This window comes from Notothenia rossii (assembly GCF_949606895.1).
Source record: "Notothenia rossii genome assembly, chromosome: 1".
In the NCBI taxonomy this organism is placed as follows: Eukaryota; Metazoa; Chordata; class Actinopteri; order Perciformes; family Nototheniidae; genus Notothenia; species Notothenia rossii.
This window is the reverse complement of record NC_136912.1, coordinates 44,284,220-44,302,511: the sequence shown is the minus strand read 5'-3', so window position 1 is coordinate 44,302,511 and position 18,292 is coordinate 44,284,220. Positions and strand designations below refer to the sequence as shown.

At 42.2% G+C, this 18,292-nt stretch overlaps 2 protein-coding genes across 5 annotated transcripts in view; one reads left to right on the top strand and one right to left on the bottom strand.

Moving 5' to 3' along the window:
* LOC307023922 (ras and Rab interactor 2-like) overlaps positions 1-13,931 on the top strand; it is a 91,720-nt gene extending 77,789 nt beyond the window's left edge. For 3 of the 4 annotated variants that reach the window (XM_079657609.1, XM_079657608.1, XM_079657611.1), the window contains 6 exons: positions 968-2,368; positions 7,032-7,114; positions 7,855-8,080; positions 8,232-8,363; positions 10,902-11,065; positions 12,020-13,931. In XM_079657609.1, the coding sequence (XP_079513735.1) occupies positions 968-2,368; positions 7,032-7,114; positions 7,855-8,080; positions 8,232-8,363; positions 10,902-11,065; positions 12,020-12,346 (2,333 nt within the window). In that variant the 3' untranslated portion in view covers positions 12,347-13,931. Of the gene's footprint in view, positions 1-967; positions 2,369-7,031; positions 7,115-7,854; positions 8,081-8,231; positions 8,364-10,901; positions 11,106-12,019 lie in introns of all 4 variants that reach the window. The other variant, XM_079657610.1, reaches the window with a different exon arrangement.
* LOC307022024 (uncharacterized protein) overlaps positions 1-16,015 on the bottom strand; it is a 260,282-nt gene extending 244,267 nt beyond the window's left edge. The window contains exon 1 of the mRNA XM_079654598.1: positions 15,535-16,015. The gene's annotated coding sequence lies outside the window, so the exon portion shown is untranslated. The remainder of the gene's footprint in view (positions 1-15,534) is intronic.
* Positions 16,016-18,292: the final 2,277 nt, after the last annotated feature.

Below are 18,292 nucleotides of genomic sequence, written 5' to 3'. Positions count from 1 at the left end.
GTGCTATTTACAGTTGGCCTCCCGCTGCAGTCTCTCTGCAGACAGACCCCAGAGTCAGGTGGTCCGTTCTCACACGGAGCAGCAGGAATACCACGGGCACATTTCAGCCTCCAGAAGAGGGGGTGTTAGAAAACATATGAAACTGTTGGACCCGGCTCCTTTATTGCCCGAGGAATGAGAGCAAGAGTAACGTCTCCATTTTGAAGCTGCAGGAGCAGTCATCACTGGGCTTATTCTGCAACATGTGTTGAAGCAGCATGTTTCCTTTCAGATTGTGTTGTAAATACACATGTCAGGACTTAAAAGACTCATTCCAGTCACTATTAAAGCTCAGTGTGTTAGCGTGACTACAGTCTTGGCTAAACAGCTGAAAACAATGGAATGATCCAATGGAACATCAACATGGAAGTAAATGTCTTTCAATGTAATGGGAGACTTGCACTGAATATAGAAAAAGAAGAAAGGCAGAAATAAGGATTTCTGCCAGCAATAGTGCTCTGTTACATCAGAAACGTGTCCCAGAGCAACAGGAAAGCAGCATGTAGAATTTAGAGAGAGGAAAACAGAGCAGGAAGGAGTGGAGGAACTGGAACTGCGTGCCATGGTTGTGCCCTCCCACTCTGTCTTTAGAATGGGCGACTCCCTCTCTGGGTGTGTGCCGGCACCCAGTGAGTCGCAGCCAGGATACTGAACTCACAGCGCTCCGAAAACTAGAGAGACGATAGACGCAGCTAAAGACAGGCAGAGAGAGCACTTAGAAAGACTATTAGGACACTTTTGATCTGCTGGGTGAGAGATAGTTGAGATTGCTGTCTTTGTTCTTCTTTCTTCTTGTCTTGGACTTACATTTTATTTGAAAACTCAAGGACATACCCTTTCTCTGAACCTTGAATTGAGGAGAGGTGTGTAGCTTAAAGTTAGTTAATGTTTACCTCTGAATGTGTGTCTGTGTGTGTTTGTGTTACAGGCTTCTGGGACTCTGCCCTGTGCAGTCAACGCCGCACTTTCCCCGGTGCCTGCCGCCCTCTGAGCCGGACCCTCAGCCCCCAGCGGAGCAACAGGAACAGGGAGGGGGAGGAGTCTCAGCAGAGACACGCCGGGGCCCACTGCGGCAGTGCACCCCCTACCCTACGCTCCTGCGCCTCTCCACCCTCCTTTCGTCTGGAGAGAAGACACTCCAGCGGCCCCCTGTGCTTCGTCACCCCCCTGTTCCTCCAGACGCATCGCCGCCCCCCCCGCTGTGAGGACGATCCGCCGACACATGCCGTCAGGTCCGAAGAAGACCTAGAGAATGAGGGGAAGTCCTTGAAGCTGAGCAGCAGCCCAGGTATCGAGCAGCACGCGGACAAGGTCAAACTGAACGGCAAATCCCGGACACCTCCCCCCCGCCCTCCTCCCCCCCGCTCCATGCCTCGCCGACGCCCTGCCCCCCCACCTCCTGGACCTCCAGCAGCTACCACCAGACCCAAGAGCATGCCAGTGGCTGTCACTGTGTCTCCAAGGCAACAACCGACTTCCACAAAGCGCCAAGCGCCGGCTCGGCCATCGATGGGGGGCAAACAGGGCAGCCCCTCCAAGACTGCCAGTCCACCGATCCCTGTGCCGTCAAACCCCCCCCCTCCAAGGCCTAAGAAGCCCGATCTGGAATCTCACCGCTGCCACATCGCCCTGGATGAGGAGACCATCGCCAAAGCTCTGTCCCGTGCCAAGCTTCCACCCTGCCAGCCTACAGCAGCTGATGCTCTGCTGGAGGATAACGCCGGGGGTCAGTCCACTCCTAAGGAGCGGGGACGCCAGCGGCTCAGTGACATGAGCATGTCCACTTCCTCCTCTGACTCACTGGAATACTCACATTCTCCAGAATTCTCCCTGGGCCTGGCCCCTAGCCCGTCCCGACACCTGAATCACCAAGACACGGTGGAGGACAGCAGCGACGACGACGATGATGTGGACGAAGATGACGAGGACTACGGGGTCAGTTTGGAGACGGACCTAGAAATACGCCACCGTCCGTCTTTCAAAGCGCGAAGGCGAAGAGTTGGTGTGAGTCTGGGCGGGGGGTCCTTCATCCTGCCCAGGGCGCTGAAGGGACGTTTCCGCAAGGTGAGCGGCATGCTGAGCTCCCTCATGACCCCGGAGAGACGGGCGGTGAAGAGGATCGCAGAGATGTCCCGGGACAAAAGCTCTTATTTTGGCTCCCTGGTCCAGGACTACATCAGCTTTGTTCAGGAGAACCGAGGCTGTCACACCTCAGGGACGGATTTTCTGCAGACTCTCAGGCAATTTATGACGCAAATGAAGGCTTACCTGCGCCAGAGCTCCGAACTGGACCCCCCTCTAGAGTCCCTCATACCTGAGGACCAGATCGGTAAGTCAACCAAAAAGATTGACTATCTTCTAAACCATAGAGTTCAATATACAGTAATTATTGGAGTAACTGGTTGCATAGTGGATTTGTGAATTTATGAAACATCTGCTCATGCATGCGTGGGCACGTGTGTTTTTTTAACTTATATCCCATTTCTGGCAGCACTCACTTCCCTTCAAGTTTTCCGTCTAGTACAACTTAAGTGGTAAACACTCCTTGGTGTTGCTTCAGAAAAGGATTGCAAAATGACCTCATAGGTTGACAGTGTTCAGTGAGTGTTTAGGCTTGCCATCGTCTTGGGAATCGAACATACTAGTAGAAGTTTTCCATATTAGACTGCCCCATTACTGGTGTTGAGTTACAGAAATGCCAGTGTGCTCTGCCCCAAAGAGTTATTCTTGGCTCATGTTGGTGGGCATCAGCTCACATTGCTGTTGAGGCTCTGTTGAAAGGCAGGCTCAATATAAACCTATATTAGATCATGTTAAGAAAGATTTGTAGTTTGTGTCTATGGAGGCACATTTGATCTATGGCTGTTTGTGTTTAGACAACATTGAGCAAATAAATGAAACTCAGCTCCTTTATTGGCTATTTTGTCAAACAACTTTAACAAGCCACATCCATACACTATTAAGTCGTAGCCAAATTGTTTACATGCTCTATTGAGGTCATATTGAATATTCAGGCAAAAGCAAGTCCATCAGAGCGACATTTCATTCAAATCCTATTACTGTAGACTCCAGCATGAATATGTAAGTATGTCTTTGCACTCATCACACGTCCCTTGTTCATTGTAAACAATAACAGCAAAGCCTTGTTCAGAGACAGAGAAGAGATCCATTCTAGTTGTGCTAACAGAGCACGGATATGCACATAAAGCCTCATGCTCACAAATGTCCTCTTTAGAGAGGTGAATAAAGAAACATTGTAAAAGGATTTCAAAAATAAAGTGTATTAGTTTTAGCTGAGCTTGAATTCAAGCCATTTTAGAGACAATATAATGGCATCACTTTTTATATTTATTATTTACATTATATTATTTATGTAAAATGGACATACAATATATCTATTTAATTATTATATATATATTTATTTCGATAATTATTTATATTATATTTATATTATTTTTCTACTATATATATATATATATATATATATATATATATATTTATTATTATTTATCTTTTGTTATATTTATATACATTGTTTTAAATAAAAATAAAAAAATAAAATACTATTAAAATAAAAAATAAAAATGCTTACGGTTGTTTCACAATCAAAGCTATTCATGTTTCCCTGGAAAACAAAAGTGAGACCCACAGCAGCGAGCAGGACTGACGGCATGCTACAATCCCACATCATATTTCTTTCAAAAAGGAGAAGTGCAGTGGAGCTGAAGTCCATGCTCCCAGAGTGCTTACAGAAAGAGCGATTACGTTATGGCTCAATTTGTGACCTCCTAGGAAATAAATGTTTGTGTTCTTAGTATAAGGGGTGCTCAAATCCCAACCTTGAAGTATTTGTAGTGACGATAATACTTAACATTTCATGTTGACAGGTCAGGTAAATGATTGTTTATTTTTTACAAAGGGTGGGTCTACAACTTTCAACACGCCCTAATGTAGGGCTTTTGTTATGCTTTTGTCTACATAACTTTTGGGGTGTTTCTTAAGTTTGTAGCGTATGTGGTTGTTGGTATTTGTGAATGTTTATCACAGACTCTCCCAAAGTTAATTCCAGTCGAGGGAAGCCTTTGAACAGGCTAGATAAAGCTCAATGGCAAACATTGCTCAATATAGTGTGTGTGTGTGTGTGTGTGTGTGTGTGTGTGTGTGTGTGTGTGTGTGTGTGTGTGTGTGTGTGTGTGTGTGTGTGTGTGTGTGTGTGTGTGTGTGTGTGTGTGTGTGTGTGTGTGTGTGTGTGTGTGTGTGTGTGTGTGTGTGTGTGTGTGTGTGTGTGTGTGTGTGTGTGTGTGTGTGTGTGTGTGTGTGCCCCTACAGTGTGTCCTCACTAGCCTCAGTTCCTCCCTGTGTACACACATGATCTGTGTGATGAACCCAGCTCAGGGCTCCCCTTGTTCTTGACTTCAGATGTATTGGTCTGGGGGGGTGCTATGAAGAGCCAAACCCTCACCTCAGGCGACCCCGTTCACTTGTCTCCCGGACATGGTGTGGAGGCTTGTTCTGTAGTGCAGCACATTCCCCTCTCTGACTCACCATAAATTCAGACATTTCTCCACAAGAACAGAATTCTTGTATGTGCATGCTGGCTTGTTTACGCGGTTACAAAGCGTGCACTTGGCTCTGTGGAACTCATTGCATAAACACTGCCTGGAGGCTGCCATTGAACTGAAGGAAGCAATTGTGTAAATGCAAACAAGCTGTACATAGCTGAGGTAGGCAGAGAATGATTTGAAGCCTATGTACGGGGTCCGAGGTACAGGTGGAGCCATTGTAGCTTTTTGCAGCACGCTAGCTCAATGAATGTTGCTTATAAATAGGGTTGGATTTGTCAAGGTCAGACAATCTTCAACTCTTCAAAGAGATTGTACTAAACCTTCAGGTTGCTCAGCTGTACAGTAAATAGCACATTTGTAATGTATGAGGTGGAACCTGACGTGCCACACTTTGAGACAAGTCATTTATTTCCTTTGTTACTGAGAGCTGTTGAAAACCAGGAATTCGGAAGTATTTACATTTGTTTTGCTTCATTTTATCATTATGTTTTAAAACGTACAAATGTAGCTCTCCTTACTAATTAGATTACATTAGATATACTTTATTTATCCCAAATTGGGAAATTGTTTTGTTACAGCAGCAGAAAGTTAATCACAAAAAGTATTACACATGAGTTAAAAATAAAATATATATATAAAATACAAATTAAAGAAAACAAACACAGTAATATATGATATCAACAGTAGAAACGTTTTATATCAATATAGTATCTAAAGAATGCCAAATCTACCAAAAAAAGGGGAATCTATATACATATGATACTTTATACATAACAAAAGTGTATAAAGTTGCGTTCAGTTTTTTAATTACAATTAATTTAGTAATTTAAACCTAATGAGGGAGAGTCCGTCAGCACATTATTTATAATATGTGCAAAAAGTGTCTGTATTACCATTTAAAGAAACAGACGCAGAAGAAATACAGAACATTATCAGTGACTTTAGTTAAACATCTGCATGAATGGTTGCTTGGTTTACTCCTGTTCAAGCAATGTTTAGTAAAAAACAGTTTTTTATCAATTTAAATTATATGTATTTATGACTTTCAAAGGATATGTCTTCAGCAGGAATACCTGCCTGAGGCTAGGATTGAGAAAAATTGAATAATTGGCCTGACAAATCTGTTTTTAAAATGTTTTATGTATTGGATTATAAAATACATGTTTGGGATTTGGGAGAGTGTGAAATTGACCCCAGTTAATCCCCACAGTGTATTGTTTGGGATCAGGATTAGGTCCTATGAATTTAATATAATTGTTTATTATGGGCGCTTTCACACCGCAGTACTTTTCCCACAAAGTTTCATGAGAATTTAGTTCATGAAAACTCAGATTCGCGTTCACACCGGAATAAATCCCTGCGGAAGTATTAGGCAAATGAAGCCGCTGACTTCACTTCTTCTTCTTCTTTGGGTTTACTGGCAGGCCGCAAACAACTTCACGGCGTATACTGCCACCCGAAGTCCCCGGCTGGAAGTCCTGGAGTTGGGGACTGGCTTCCAGCAGCTTCTACTGAGTAAATCGCCAGAACGCCGACACCTCCTCACCTCCACCGCTCCCATGTATTCTTTTGTGTTGCAATAAGTTAGTCTCAGACATAGGAACCTTTTTCTCCCACGAAAGTCCCTGCTCTCTAGCAGGGACGGAAAAGGGGGTAAAAAAGGTTCTGATGAACTAATTTTAGTTCCGGCTCTTTTTGGTGTGAAAACGACATTTCGGAACTATATCGGAACTAAAGTGGGAAAAGTACTGCGGTGTGAACGCGGCTCTAGAGAGCAGGTACTTTTGTGGGAGAAAAAGGTTCCTATTTCTGATTGGCAGGGCGGAATGCAAACCACGCCCCGTAAAACTCCCAAAAGGTTTTGTGAAGCCGCCATTTCATTATCCTCGCATTAGCATTATTAGCATTAGCCCAGCACACAAACGCAGAGAGACTAATTTATGGCAACACTGGGAGCCCCAGCAGCTTCTACTGAAGACAGTCCCCAACTCCTGGGACTTCCGGCCGATGACTTCGTTTGCGGCCTGCCAGTAAACCCAAAGCAGAAGAAGAAGAAGTGACGTCAGCGGCTTCATTTGCCTAATCCTCCCCCAGGGATTTATTCCGGTGTGAACGCAATCTGTACTTAGTTCATGAGAACTAAAGAGTTCTCATGTACTAAGTTCTGATTAACCTTTGTGGAAAAAGTACTGCGGTGTGAAAGCGCCTATTGGTTATGTTTGGTGTGGCCTTAGCTGGCTATGCAGAACATGTTGAATGTTTATATTTTTTTAACGTTTCTGGATTAAATCAGAGTGCTTTGACCTTCTTTATATACAGTAATGGTAGAGTTTACAACACTTCTAGCATCTGGCAGAGCCATTTGACCTTTTTGTGGTTGATATGTCTTGTTATCTTCAACAATGATTGACTTTGTATCTTCTACAGACCAGGTGCTAGAGAAGGCCATGCACAAGTGTGTCCTGAAGCCTCTGAAGAGTGTGATCGAGGTGGCTTTACATGACTTCCAGGTAAAAGACGGAATCATTTAATTTCACAATAACATCTCAAAATCTTATTTTTAAAGGGACGATTCATGTCAAAATAAAAAATACTTATTGTTCCTTTTACTTGTTGTGCTATGTATAAATCTAGATTGTTTGATGTGAGTTGCTGAGTGTTGGAGATATCAGTTGTATAGATGTCTGCCTTCTCTCTAATATAATGTAACTGGCTATCAAAGTGTCAAAAAATACACTTCAAACAAAAAAATGCCTTGATCCAGAAATCATGACCTGGTTACTCGAGATAATCTACAGATTGGGAGCAGTTTCATGTACAAACCGAACTACATCCGCCAATAGGTTAGCACACGCCTAATTAGTCATGAGTAGATGCACGCGTCTGTCTCTGCAGTGATACTGTTGGCAGGTGTAGTTCAGCAATAAGAAAATTGGTCCTGCATGGAATAGTCACATACGGTTTGAGTATTATCGTGTGTAACTAGGTCATGATTTCTTCAAAAGGACTTTGCTATGGAGTTTGAATGTTTTCACATTTAATTTTTTTGGTGCTTTTGGCACCAGGATGAACTGTCTCTTTGTGGGTGAACATAGACTCATCCTTACCTTCAAACCATTTTTGAATTCAAAAGAAAAAGATATCCCCAAAAGAGGAGTTTTGAGACATTACATAGGAACCTTATTAGCGATCTGGCTTGGTTAGCTGGGTAAATTAACCACATTTTTAACACTCAACTTGTTATTTCCAGGTGAAAAGTGGAGCTTTGCAGCAGCTAAAGGAGAACCTGGCCCTGGCTAATGCCAAGAGGCCCCAGGAGTTAGGGGTGGATGGAGCTGTGCCTCCTGACCCCTTGGCTATTGAGAAGATCCGTCACAAGTTCCTAAACATGAGGAAGATGTACTCCCCTGAGAAAAAGGTGTCATTGCTGCTGCGTGTGTGCAAACTCATCTACACCATAATGCAGGATAACTCAGGTATGGTGAAGATATATAGATTTTGATTTTGTATTCTTCATTCTTCATTAGACAGAAAGCCTAAGATGTACAGCGATGACCTTTGTCAGACCTGTATGACTGACCCCTACCCCCCCTTCTCCCTCACTGCTCTCCGTCTGCTTCCTTCCAGGGAGGATGTATGGTGCCGATGACTTCCTGCCCATGCTGACGTATGTGGTGGCTCAGTGTGACATGCCTCAGCTTGACACAGAGATCCAATACATGATGGAGCTGCTGGACCCATCTCTGCTTCAAGGAGAGGGTAGGTGCAGAAGCCCACTTCACACGACTCATCGATAGAACTGCTTGGTATATAACTCATAATGTACCATGAAAACAATGTCACTTAATTTTAGGCCAGAAATCACATAATTAAGAGGCCTTCACACCCCTTTTAACTATGCATTAAGTATGGAGCTGGGCATTTTAAGCTTAGCTTAGATTATCATAGAGACTAAAGGCAGTGGGAAACAGCTAACTTACTGATGATAAAGTTGAGAAACAAGACTACCACAATCTCTAAAGCTATCCAAATACCATGCAGAATCTTGTTTGTTTAACCTGTATATTGAATGCAATGTAAACATTATAATAGGCTGTGAGATAAAGGCTTTATCTCTTTTTAGCATGTCTTATTTGCTAGTTTAGTGTATTGTTTGTAGCTATAGCTGCCCTGAAAACCACAACCTAACATTTTTACAAACACACAAGTGCTTGTTATATACCGTAGATCTTAAATAATGAAAAAAACATCACATAATTTGGCTTTTACACCTCTTTTATCTGTACACAAAGTATGCAAATGGGTGCATGTAGCTTTAGCTTAGCTTAGCATAGAGACTGAAAGCAGCTGTTGGGCCGGCTCGGTAATGGAACCAGCTTACTAGGCAGCCGAGACCGCATATTGGCCGCCAGCTCCACTGAGCTGTCCGGCGGCCGTAAGCTGAACATACATTAAAAGCAATGATATTGATGATTTTAGCTCACTCTCAGAGGGACAGCTAATACGTTTATTTCCCAAAAGGTTGAACTACTACTTCTGAAACTTAAAGTAAGGTAGTGAAGTAAGAGAACAAAAAGGAAACACAGACACTCTCCTCTCCCGAGACGCTTATTTAAAAATGGAGGTGATAAACCTTTCATAAATAGGGTAGTGAGTAGTATGATTTTCAGAAGATGTTTGCTGAATATTTCCTACATGAGGTCATGCAAATTACAGTATGGTGTGAGGTTAATGTTGTATAACCCGAACAGAGGAAGTTGTTTCGAGGAGGAAACACTTAGCTGTGTCATCACAGCTCCAGACGAATGGATGGAAATAGATCATAAATAGATCAAGGGCAAGGGTCACGTATATGAACTATTCACAATGCTGTCATAGTATTAGGTTCTTGTAGTGATCAACTCTGAATAATGAATAAGTAGCTCCAGACAACATTTTACCTGAAGCTTTACAGAATGTCCCCTGTTACTGGAGTAGCATGGTCAGCACCACTTTTAAGACATGTATTATATCACATTCTGCTGGAATAAAAACAAGAGTTTTCCTGTGGAAGATGAAGCAATTTCGAGACAAGTTTAATGTTCCTCAATTATTATTGTTTAGCATTCCAACACAGGTATTTCACCAGAGTGGTCTCAGCTGATTTGGGGAAGGTTTTGTGTGAGAGCTTGACAAACATAGCAAGGGAAGTCCTTTTGACATTGGTAGGAAATTCCACACGCTGTTTGATTTGAATAGGCTGGAGCCGGTTCAGAGGATAAAGGAGACTGACCCCTCCCAGAGTGAAATATTTTCCTACCAGCGTCAAACTCACTGGCACGTACACGTTAGCTCATTGTAGGATGGCTTAAATGTATGTGTATCCTAGAGCCTCAGTTAAAAATGTGAAAGATGACCTGCACTGATTCATCTCTTATATAAAAGGAGGAAGTGTCCATTTCTTGATACATTTTACGAGATTCTACCTAGTGTTTGGTTTCATTTCTAAATAACTAGCTCTGCATTGTTTCTTTTCCTACATCCCCATAACGCCCCTCATTTAGATTTTGGATTGAGGAGGGCAGACATACATATGTAATAGTAGACATGGATCATTTTGACATAGGTATACAAACATGGTATTTATTTGTATTGACGTGTATTGTGACTTTTATCCACTGCCTGTATAAATGGCGTTTATTGGCCTCAACCATCAGTGACACATGGTAAGAAAGCCCAAAAACAAGAAAACTAATACAAATGCAAACTCAATAAAGATAATGAAATAAAATAGGAGCAGACAATATATACATTTTTTTTTTTTTAAATGTCGTCCATATTGGTAATATTATAATATTATTTACATGTTTGTTGGAGCCATTTATAGTTTTTTATATTTTATGAGAATATCTAACACATACATTTTTAGTTACAGTATGATTGTAATATACTATTTACATAGCTATGATTTGATAATGGCCACCTTTTTTTGTGAAAGAGTGACGTCAGGCTCCACCTGGGAGGGCTGAGCGAGAAAAAGACTTGTTCTCTGTTTATTTTAAAAGTTGAACTAAGCTGCTTCTATGCGAGTGCTTTAAGGGGAAATATGTTTCGGACATTGTCAACTAAGTAGTAAAACTGAAGTTCACTGGAAGTTTACACCCCAATAGTAAGACATCTCACAGCTGTCAGAACAAAATTATGAGATTTTGAAACAATCATTTATCATTTACATCAAAAAGTGCATGTGCAACTATAAACCAAAGATTTTTCTCATCAAATGTAAACTGGTACACCTCCTCCTCCTCCCTCCTCCAGGGGGCTACTACCTGACCAGTGCGTACGGAGCCATGGCCCTCATCAAGAACTTCCAGGAGGAGCAGGCCGCCCGGGTGCTGAGCTCCGAGGCCAGGAACACGCTGCACCATTGGCACAGGCGGCGCACCACCCCCCGCTCAGCGCCCACTGTGGACGACTTTCAGGTATCACGCCTGACCTGAACCCTCCATGAACATCCAGGCAGTGAGTCTAAGTAGTACCAATTCCAAATCAGTCCAAAGCTCACTCTCGGCATTGGGAAGGTGCATGAAAGGAGCTGTGTTCCGGCCCTAGACAGTGGAACGGATCATATCTACAGATTCTACTAACCTCACTGCATGTTGATCTGGATCCATTCATTTATTTTTGGTAAAAAGCACCCTCTAGTGGAACAATTAACAACTGCATCTGCTTCCTTTCTATGGCCATAACTGCATGGTGTTCTTCTGCCAGCGCTTGAGTCATCACTCATTTCTTATGTTTTTCCTGGAAATGTTTTTCTGCTAAAAGAAAACTTAACCCTCAAATAATCATCTGTATATGAAGTACTCACCCTATGTTTCCTTGCTAGGTTAAATTATACATTTTGGAATATTGTAGAAATAAGGTCTTTTTTCATCCTTACACATTTTGTTCAGCAGGGTAATCTCCACATATTAATGCACCAGACGAAAAAACTAGCTTTTGACTATAAAAAAACAAAATCACAATGTATCACATGCATCACCACTTCTAAGCTAAAGTCGGCTAATGTTCAGCGTGATGAGGTTTAGTAGTCCGCAGTTTTATGACATATAGAACTTCAGAAAAATACTTCCAGTAGAATATTAACTGATGAAATAGAACAAGATGTGAAAATCAGACAGACGAAAGAAACCGGAAGGGGTAAAATGATGACTCATTTCCAGCTTTTAAGACTCATTCCTGCACCACCCAATCAACTTCTAATCATCGAGACTTTTCTCCATTGTTTTATTTCTAAATATGTATTTCTTAATATGTTTTTGGTTAGTCTGTTTTGAATAGTAGAGCCAAAATTAGTTATTATAAGAATTCAATTTCTCACAGATCATATTGTGCGTGAGTCTTCCTTTAACACATGCCTGTTCTCTCTGTAGAACTATCTGCGTGTGGCCCTACAGGAAGTAGACACCGGCTGCACGGCCAAAACCCTGATGGTCCAGCCGTACACCACCACCGAGGAGGTCTGCTCGCTCTGCGCCTACAAGTTCAAGATCCCGGACCCTGGCGCCTATGCACTGTTCCTGGTCATTGAGGGCACCCGCCAGCAGCTTGCCCCGGACACACACCCTCAGCGAATCAAAGCAGAGCTCCACGGCCGGCCCTGTGCACACACCTTCCACTTTGTCTACAGGAGGATACCAAACCTTAACCTCTTTATCCCGGCCATCATGGACAATGGAAACTGTATACAAGTTGAATAGAGCAGGATAATGATCCTGAACTATAGTATTCTGGTGGTGCTTATAGAGGACTGTTTTGTAGTTAGATTTGAGGACGTCTTAATGGAAACCAAACTGTATGTCGCAGTCAACGTGTGGAAGTGATCTTGGGCAAGAAATTTAAAGGGGAACTATTATGCTTATTTAGGTTTGCACTTTTAGCCTTTAGCCACAAACCGGTATAACACACTACAGGAAAATCCCTGGGTTCCCTCCAGAGGCAGTTTCTCTCCCACACACTCTCCTACACATGACTACATAACACTCGTGCTTCTATTGGCTAGCCCTCCAACGAATTGGATGTGTGGAGCGGGACATCTCTAAGCAGTTGACCAATCACAACAGAGCCAGCCAGCTAACCAATCAGAGCAGACTGGACTCTGGTTTCAGACAGAGGGTGAAAAGAGGTGCTGCAACACAGGCAGTATGAGCAAAATAAAGAGCTTTTTGAACATTAAACCACTGAGACATGTCCCATTAGAGACACTACATACTGATAAGAACCTTAAAATTAGCATAATATGTCCCCTTTGAATTTAAATTGCTCTCGATTACATGGCCAATGGTGTGTGAGTGTTTCTTTCTCTGAGCAGGTGGCACCTTGTATGCCTCTGTATGAATGTTTGTGAATGGGTGAGTGCTGACTTGCATATATGAATGCGTTTTGAGGGGTCAAACAGTCTGGATAAGTGCTATTTAAAGGCAATCCATTTACCATTTACCCTATTGATGCAGATATAAAATATTAGATTGTATGTGAGGACTAGTGTAAGTTGGGATGGTGGTACGCTTAGCAGAAATGATCACATTGTGTATAGAAGCTAGTTTGCAGGATTGTTTTGTATGTAAAGAATGACACGGAGCTGGAGAATTCTTAAGATTGTTGGACATGTATGCCATCCTTAAAGTAAAGGTCATGTGACTAACGTTTGCTTACACTGCTGTTATCCCAGGTGCCTTCAAAAGGAATACTGCGTGCTACTGACAGCTGTCAGTGATCTGTCAGAGAGATGAAAAATCTTGCTAAAGTTAAGTTCATTTAATAAATAAAATTAACTATTTTAAAGTTATGTTTATTCTCTGCAATTGCTGGCCAATTGTAGCTTGTATTCTGTGTAGAAATATTTTTATATTCAAATGTGTCATCTTTAATCACTAAAGATTTGTATTCTGATTTCATATTACTGTACTGGATTCAATAGTGGACTAAGATCTATGCCAGTTATTTCTCAAGAGTCAATTTCCAACAACACTGTTTCTACTGTATCACTCAAACTGAATATATACAATTCTCTCTGAACGAAGCTACTTGCTGACTCCATTGATTTCTTTTTTTGTATCAGCAGATTTTGCTACATTCTTTTTGAGGGAAGATGTCATAATGTAATCCTGACAGCACAGGAACAGCAGGGTTTTACTGGATCCAGACAGCTAGCCCCAAACATTTCAATCTACACACACATAATACACAGTTTAAAATGACATATGACAGAACCTAATACAGGAGGGGCAGGGGAATATTCTGTGGAGTTGTTGTGGTTTGGTGTATAAAGTCAAAGTAACTCTTTGTCGTTGTGTTTGTTTCTTCTTTCTATTGGCCTTATTTAACTTTAGACATATAGCCAGGGGCCCATGCTAAGATAAAGCTAACGTTACTTCACCCTGATTGGTCAATAATCAGACACAGAGGTATATTATTGATATATGATAATGATGTAGGACTAAATCATAATTATGTTCTATTGGATTTTAAATGTACACACGTAAAACATGCCATTGAATGTATTAATATAGTATGGTCATCATCATATCGTGATATGACGATCATGTCTGTCATGGAACACTTCTGGAGCAATGGAGTGGTAACACAATGGAACACGGGAGAGCTGGAACATGATGGCAAACACTGAAGAAATGATTGGAAATTACGGCCACAGAATTCACAAGACGTGTGCTGCAGCCACGAGGTGTCACAGCGGTTGCTAAACCAATTCTGAAGATCTCTTCCCCAGACCCATGTATTTAAATAGCCCTGAGAGAATAATCAACATTGTGCATTACAAGATAAAACAGGCAAAGCACAATAACACCTCTATCAGCTGACGCCAACAGGCAGGAACAGGGAGAAAAAACACAGAGCACAGCACCCCAAGGTGCAGGCCTGTGCTCAGTGAGGGCAGAACAAACTGATACACTGGGTCAAAGTCATGGGCCTAGGAAGATATTTCCTAAACAATATCTACATGATAATTCATTACAATATGATATAGTGTGATTAATGCCAGAAACTTAATCCGAACACAAAAACATAGTAGTACAGAATTAATATGAACAAAATCAGATATTACTGATCTGACACTACAATCAAAACGATTGATATAATGGAGATCTGTTTTTATGGAACCTGTAAAATGAATTAAACTGTTTCGCGCATGTTCTCAGTTGTAAGATGGCTTCAGAAGCTAACTGAAAATTGTGAAAGATTATACCACTGCCTTCTTCTGACTTAGGTTGAGAGAAATTCATTGATATCTTCTTTGACAGTATAAATACATTATGAGTCACTACACGAGGGTTAGGGTTAGGGCTAACCCCATGAAAGCAGAAGTGGGAGAGTTACTTTAAAAATGTAGTCTGTAATAATTAGTTACCTGTAAAAGGAAATCACTACCCTTATCTAAGTATTACAATATAAAAGAAAGTGACCTGATTATGTTTAGATTACGTCAACATTAAACGTGAATGCAAATAAATACAAGAGGAAATAACACTTTAGGGATTGTGTAAGATCAATCTAACCTCAGTAAAAAAGACACCAAGACATTTAGTATAAAAAATGAGTCCTCTGCTCAGAGATTTTATTTATAGGAAAAGCTGCCTTTCATGAAGCATATTCAGGCAGTAGCCAATACTGTATGGGGGCAAAGTCATTTTACAAACATGGAATATTGTAAAAGGTTGTCCACCAGAAATGATATCTAGGACCTTCAGGGATCACAACCTGGGTGGACAACCCGGTCAACTAGCTACTGGAAAGCTACAGTGAGGGTCCAAACAATGCAACCCCTGTATGAAAAAAAGTCCAAAATTCTGTCTGGATCAGATGCCATCATTCTCTTTCTGATTGAATATCTCTGTGACATTTCATGGTAAAGACAAACTGAGCCAACCTATAGAGCTCCTGCGGTCACGTGACTTTTGGTTATCAGCCACCATTTTGGCAGTAAACATGACGACCGGCGCCAGCGTTTTCCTACCGTGCGAGTATACATCTCATTTTAATTCAAGTGAAATTCGGCTTTATAGTACAAAATTAGAAAGATTAAATATAAGCGACCCATATAATGCACCCGGTGTGCTTTTCAAGAGCATAACCTCCTGCTCTGAAGACGATGTACCCGACTTGCGCTACGCGGACATCCACAGCTATCTTGTAAGCTTTCCATCAGTGTACTCAGGAGACTCCCTCAGAGCTTACAAAAGCTTGGAGGCTTACAAATGGTGTCAGTCCGGCTTCGTAAACAACATTCAACTGTGGAGTCTTACATCCAAAAACTTCGGCATCATCACTGCAAGGGTAAGTATTAAATTATTCCAGTTTGATAGGCAGTGTCACGTTAGCATTGTTTGTTTATTAGCTTGTCTAGCTACGGCAGTGTCACGTTACCATGTTTGTTTATTAGCTTGGATAGCTAATGCAGTGCGTCTGAAACTAGTTTGTATTTTTGCTTTTTGAAAACTTTTTGTAGCATTGTACTGTATTCCTTCACCCACCTGATATGAAGTGATCACTGCATAAGCGAAAGCAAACGGCCGGGGGGTCCCATCTTTCAGTCTTGTTCAGACGGCTCCTGGCTCTTTTAATCGCTGCGATCCACTTTTCCCTCCTCTCCGCGTCTTTTGGAATGCGATAATAAGATACACCTTTCTTCTTCCCACGCCTATTTGTGCAACCTGGTGCACAGCAGTTATCCACCATCCTCGACAGTCTGCCAGTGCCTGCCAATGAATTTACTGACGCGATTACTGCCAAAATGGCTGCCCCCTTCGTTTCTCGTCACGTGACCAGCATATGTGACATCATCCGCAGGAGCTCTATTGAAAGCAGTAGCGTGGCGTAGAGAAAAAATTAGGGGAAGCCAATTTTTTTGGAGGGGGGGGGTGGTCAATAACGTAACCAGATGAGTGATTTCAGCGCCCGGTAACATTTTACACACATTAGTAATAAATCCGAACGCAGGACTTTTACACGCCTGTTATCTGACCGACAGGTCCGCACGCACTCTCCAGCTTAAACTCTCTCGTCTTATTAATTTAAGCATTTCTTATTAATGTATGCAGTCAAAATCCTCAAGTTTCTGCTTCAAGGAAGCACTCTGTGCAATGGTCTCTTTGTCCCATCCCTGCTCTGTCATTATCCTGTCAAAAGCGATACAGAGCGACCCGCGTCCTTCATGGATGGCCTGTACTGCGCGGCTTTTAAAGTTCCACCTCACAGCAGAACCCCCTGGTACACGCACAGCTCGATCAACTTCAGACAGTAGTGCTGATCTCTTACATGAACGTGAGAAAAAATTGTGGAAGGCATCGAGATTGGCAAAAAACAGTTTGGCTGCTTGAATGTTGTTTGTGCCTTAGCATAACAGTGGATGAATAGCGCATTGGGGCAGTGTGCTTTCACTAAAGCCTGAACGCCACCGTGCTGTCCGCTCATGCAGACATGAGCTCCGTCATAAGTCTGACAAATCAATTTGTTTGTTGGACTGTAGTTCCCGATGGCTCTCATGACAACTGATGTTACAGCTTTTGCGTCTCTTTCTAAGCCGACATCAAAAAAGCAGAGGAAACGTTCACACACACTGCCTTTTTCATTCACGTATCTGATTATGATAGTGAGTTGGCACTTATTGGAGATGTCTGATGTGTCATCCACTTGTACAGCAATGAAAGGACAAATCTTTATTTCTTTATCAGTCTCATCCTGGATACAACGAGCTATGCTCTCAATGATGTCCTTTTGTATGGAGTTTCATCTGCTTTAATTTTTAGTTGCTGCTGTAGCGGAAGTTTAGTGAAGTTATGCTTAATTAAGTATGCCAAATCTCCTCCCTCCATCATGCTTCATTTGCTTGATCATTTCTAACGGCGGTGATGACAGTTACAGTACTACGTAGTAAAACTGATGTCGATGCGATTTGATTGGATTGTGAGGAAAGGGATTTTGCCTCACAATCCAATCAAATCGCCAGCCTCCAGGGGAAGCCGGAGGCGGCCTGCTTCCCTTGGCATGGCCCTGACCAATCACAGATTGGCAGGGGCATGACGTGGGCCTCATCTGATTGGTCAATCCCTCCATTTTTTTTCACCAAGGGAAGCCAGATTTGTCTGGCCTCCTCTCAGAACACTGAATGCAATCTACTGTTTCACCATAACATCTAGAGGGGCGCTGTTTCACTCTTTGTAAAATACTCAATGAGAATGGGAGAGAGACGGAGAGACGGTCCGGCAGGAACACACAGCAAAGGAGAATTACCGAAACAAAACAAAGTGTTTTTATTTATTTATTTAAATTATAACTACAATCAGAAAAAACAGGGGAAGCCTGGCTTCCCTTGGCCTCCGGGAGAAAACGCCACTGATTGAAAGAGCAGTAAATAAGCTTTCAGGTGATCCCTGATACGAGGAGTGAAGCAGGTAGGACCCAAACGCCGATAATACTGATAATACCTTTATTTCAAGGGCTTTTCTCGAAAATCACTTGGAAAACACAAAACACTCCACGGTGAACTCATTCACCAACAAAAGATGAATACAGGAAGAGACAAGACTAAATACAGGGAGAGGTAATCACAAGACGAGAAACAGCCGGGCAGGGGAGGAGAAATACAAGGGCCACAGGTGAACACAATCAGACAACTAGACACACCA